The 2,500-nt window shown below is 51.6% G+C and overlaps 1 protein-coding gene across 1 annotated transcript in view; it reads right to left on the minus strand.

Moving 5' to 3' along the window:
* Window positions 1-1,394: 1,394 nt before the first annotated feature.
* The window catches only part of LOC308175127 (cyclin-dependent kinase 14-like), a gene marked incomplete at both ends in the record, with an annotated part of 8,599 nt that continues 7,493 nt past the window's right edge, over window positions 1,395-2,500 (minus strand). The window contains one exon of the mRNA XM_080550847.1: window positions 1,395-1,474. Within this exon, the coding sequence (XP_080406973.1) occupies window positions 1,395-1,474 (80 nt within the window). The remainder of the gene's footprint in view (window positions 1,475-2,500) is intronic.

The following is a 2,500-nucleotide window of genomic DNA, read 5'->3' on the forward strand; positions in this document are numbered from 1 at the left end:
GGGGGGTTGCAGGACTTGCTCATGTCAGTGATTGGATGAATATACGGGTACGATGGAGGAAAAAACACAGATATACAGAACACAGACACACCAGAACACAGACACACCAGAACAGAGAGAGAGAGAGAGAGACAGAGAGAGACAGAGAGAGACAGAGAGAGAGAAAGAGAGAGAGACAGAGAGAGAGGCGGAGTATTTGATTAGTGAAAAGCAGAACAGGCAGAGCTCTCAACCAACCAGCCCAGAGGCGCATAATAACTACACACACGCACACACACACACACACACACACACACACACACACACGCACACGCACACGCACACGCACACGCACACACACACACACATACATATTAATAGAGTTTTTATGAGAGGCCTAAACAGGGCTTCTGAGACTGTTGAGAACGAGATTAACTTAACAAACAGAGGAGAGGAGAGGAGAGGAGAGAGAGGAGAGGAGAGGAGAGGAGAGGAGAGGAGAGGTGAGGAGAGGAGAGGAGAGAGGAGAGGAGAGGAGAGGAGAGGAGAGGTGAGGAGAGGAGAGAGGAGAGGAGAGGAGAGGAGAGGAGAGGAGAGAGGAGAGGAGAAGAGAGGAGAGGAGAGGAGAGGAGAGAGGAGAGGAGAGGAGAGGAGAGGAGGAGATTAAAGACAGCCCTCTCTCTCTCTCTCTCTCTCCCATCCGTCTGTTAGTATTGTTGTCAAGCGCACCACACGCACGACCACACTCACACACTCACACACACACACACACACACTCACACACACACACACTCACACACACACACACACACACAGGCACACACACACACACACACACACACACACACACATACATGTCTGAATCAGTTCAGTTTCAAAGAGCCTATCTGAACCGCTCACCAGGAGGGAGGAGAGGGGGGGAGGGGAGGGGGAGGGGGGGGTGAGACAGCAAGCGAGGGGGGTGAGCATGTGGGAAGGGGGCTGTGGGATGGGAGGGTGGGCGGGCAGTAGGGTTGTCGCTCAGTTCAGATCAGCCAGGGTTCACACAGAACAAACACTTTCTCATCTAAAATAAAATGTGTGTCTGTGTGGAGGGGAGCAGGCCCACCATCCTTCCCTCCATCCCTCCCTCCCTCTGTCTCCCAACCCTCCCACTGAGGTAAAGGAGGTCCAACCCTCGCTTGAGCTAAGCCACTCCCCATGAGACAAGCCCCTCCCCCTGAGCTAAGCCCCTCCCCCTGAGCTAAGCCCCTCCCCCTGGTGTAAGCCCCTCCCCCGGAGCTAAGCCCCTCCCCCTGAGGTAAGGCCCCTCCCCCTGAGGTTAGCCCCTCCCCCGGAGCTAAGCCCCTCCCCCTGATGTAAGGCCCCTCCCCCTGAGCTAAGCCCCTCCCCCTGAGATAGGCGAGGCGTCCTACCTTCTCTGATGGCCGTGAAGGGCGTGCCCTCCTCTTCCTGTAGGCGGATCACCTTCAGGGCCACCAGCTTGCCGTTCACCCTGGCAACCAACCACAACAACCAATCAGAAAGCAGGACCCCCTCAGGGCTTCAACACGGCACAAACAGCAGAGAAGCGAACGACCAAAAACACTGGATGGAAGTTGTTAGATCCGGGGGGGGGGGGGGGGGGGGGGTGTTAGATCCAGGGGGGGGGGGGGTGTTAGATCCAGGGGGGGGGGGGGGGGGGGCGGGGTGTTAAGCCCAATTTATACTTCTGCGTAAAATCTACGCCGTAGGTTGACGCGCACCTCTTCAAAAATGTAACTACGCGGCAGTGCCTACGCAACCGTAAGCACTGTGATTGGTCCGCTTGGTAGCACATGATTCCGACATGATTCCGACTCTCTCGTAGGCCAAAATGCGGAAGCCATGACAGAAATGTCATTTACTTTTCTGTAATTACTTAATAATAAAGATTTGAAAAATTATGATAACCATCTTATTATCTTAGTTTAATGTAATTTCAATGCATCATAGAACTTTTATTTACAACAAGCATAACCAAAAATTATTCGCAATTATGCCGCTATGAGTACACCGTTCCAACGGAGCGCCCTATGGAAGCGTCAAACACAGCCTTCCCATAAGGAGCGCGATTCACATTTACGAGATGTACAATCCTGTTTATTTAGAAATAAATGATTAGTTACAGGGAGCCCCATGGCTGTTCGTTAGGTTTAAATGATATTTATGATAGACATATTTAATGTAAAGTTATCTATAAGAACTGTGATTGGTCCGCTTGGTAGCGTCACATTCCGACTCTCTCGTAAATGCGGAAGTCATGACAGAAATGTAATTTACTTTTTCTGTAATTACCGTATTTTCCGCCCTATAAGGCGCACCGGAGTATAAGGCGCACCTTCAATGAATGGCCTATTTTAGAAATTTTTTCATATACAAGGCGCACCGGCTTATAAGGCGCACCGGCTTATAAGGCGCATAGAATAGATACTGCAGTCAAACGTTTGACTGGGGTTGCGTTACGCCCAAGCTCCACCTACTGCGTTGCGTCACCTCTCCA

This window comes from Nansenia antarctica (genome assembly GCF_963989245.1).
Source record: "Nansenia antarctica genome assembly, contig: SCAFFOLD_605, whole genome shotgun sequence".
NCBI lineage: Eukaryota > Metazoa > Chordata > Actinopteri > Argentiniformes > Microstomatidae > Nansenia > Nansenia antarctica.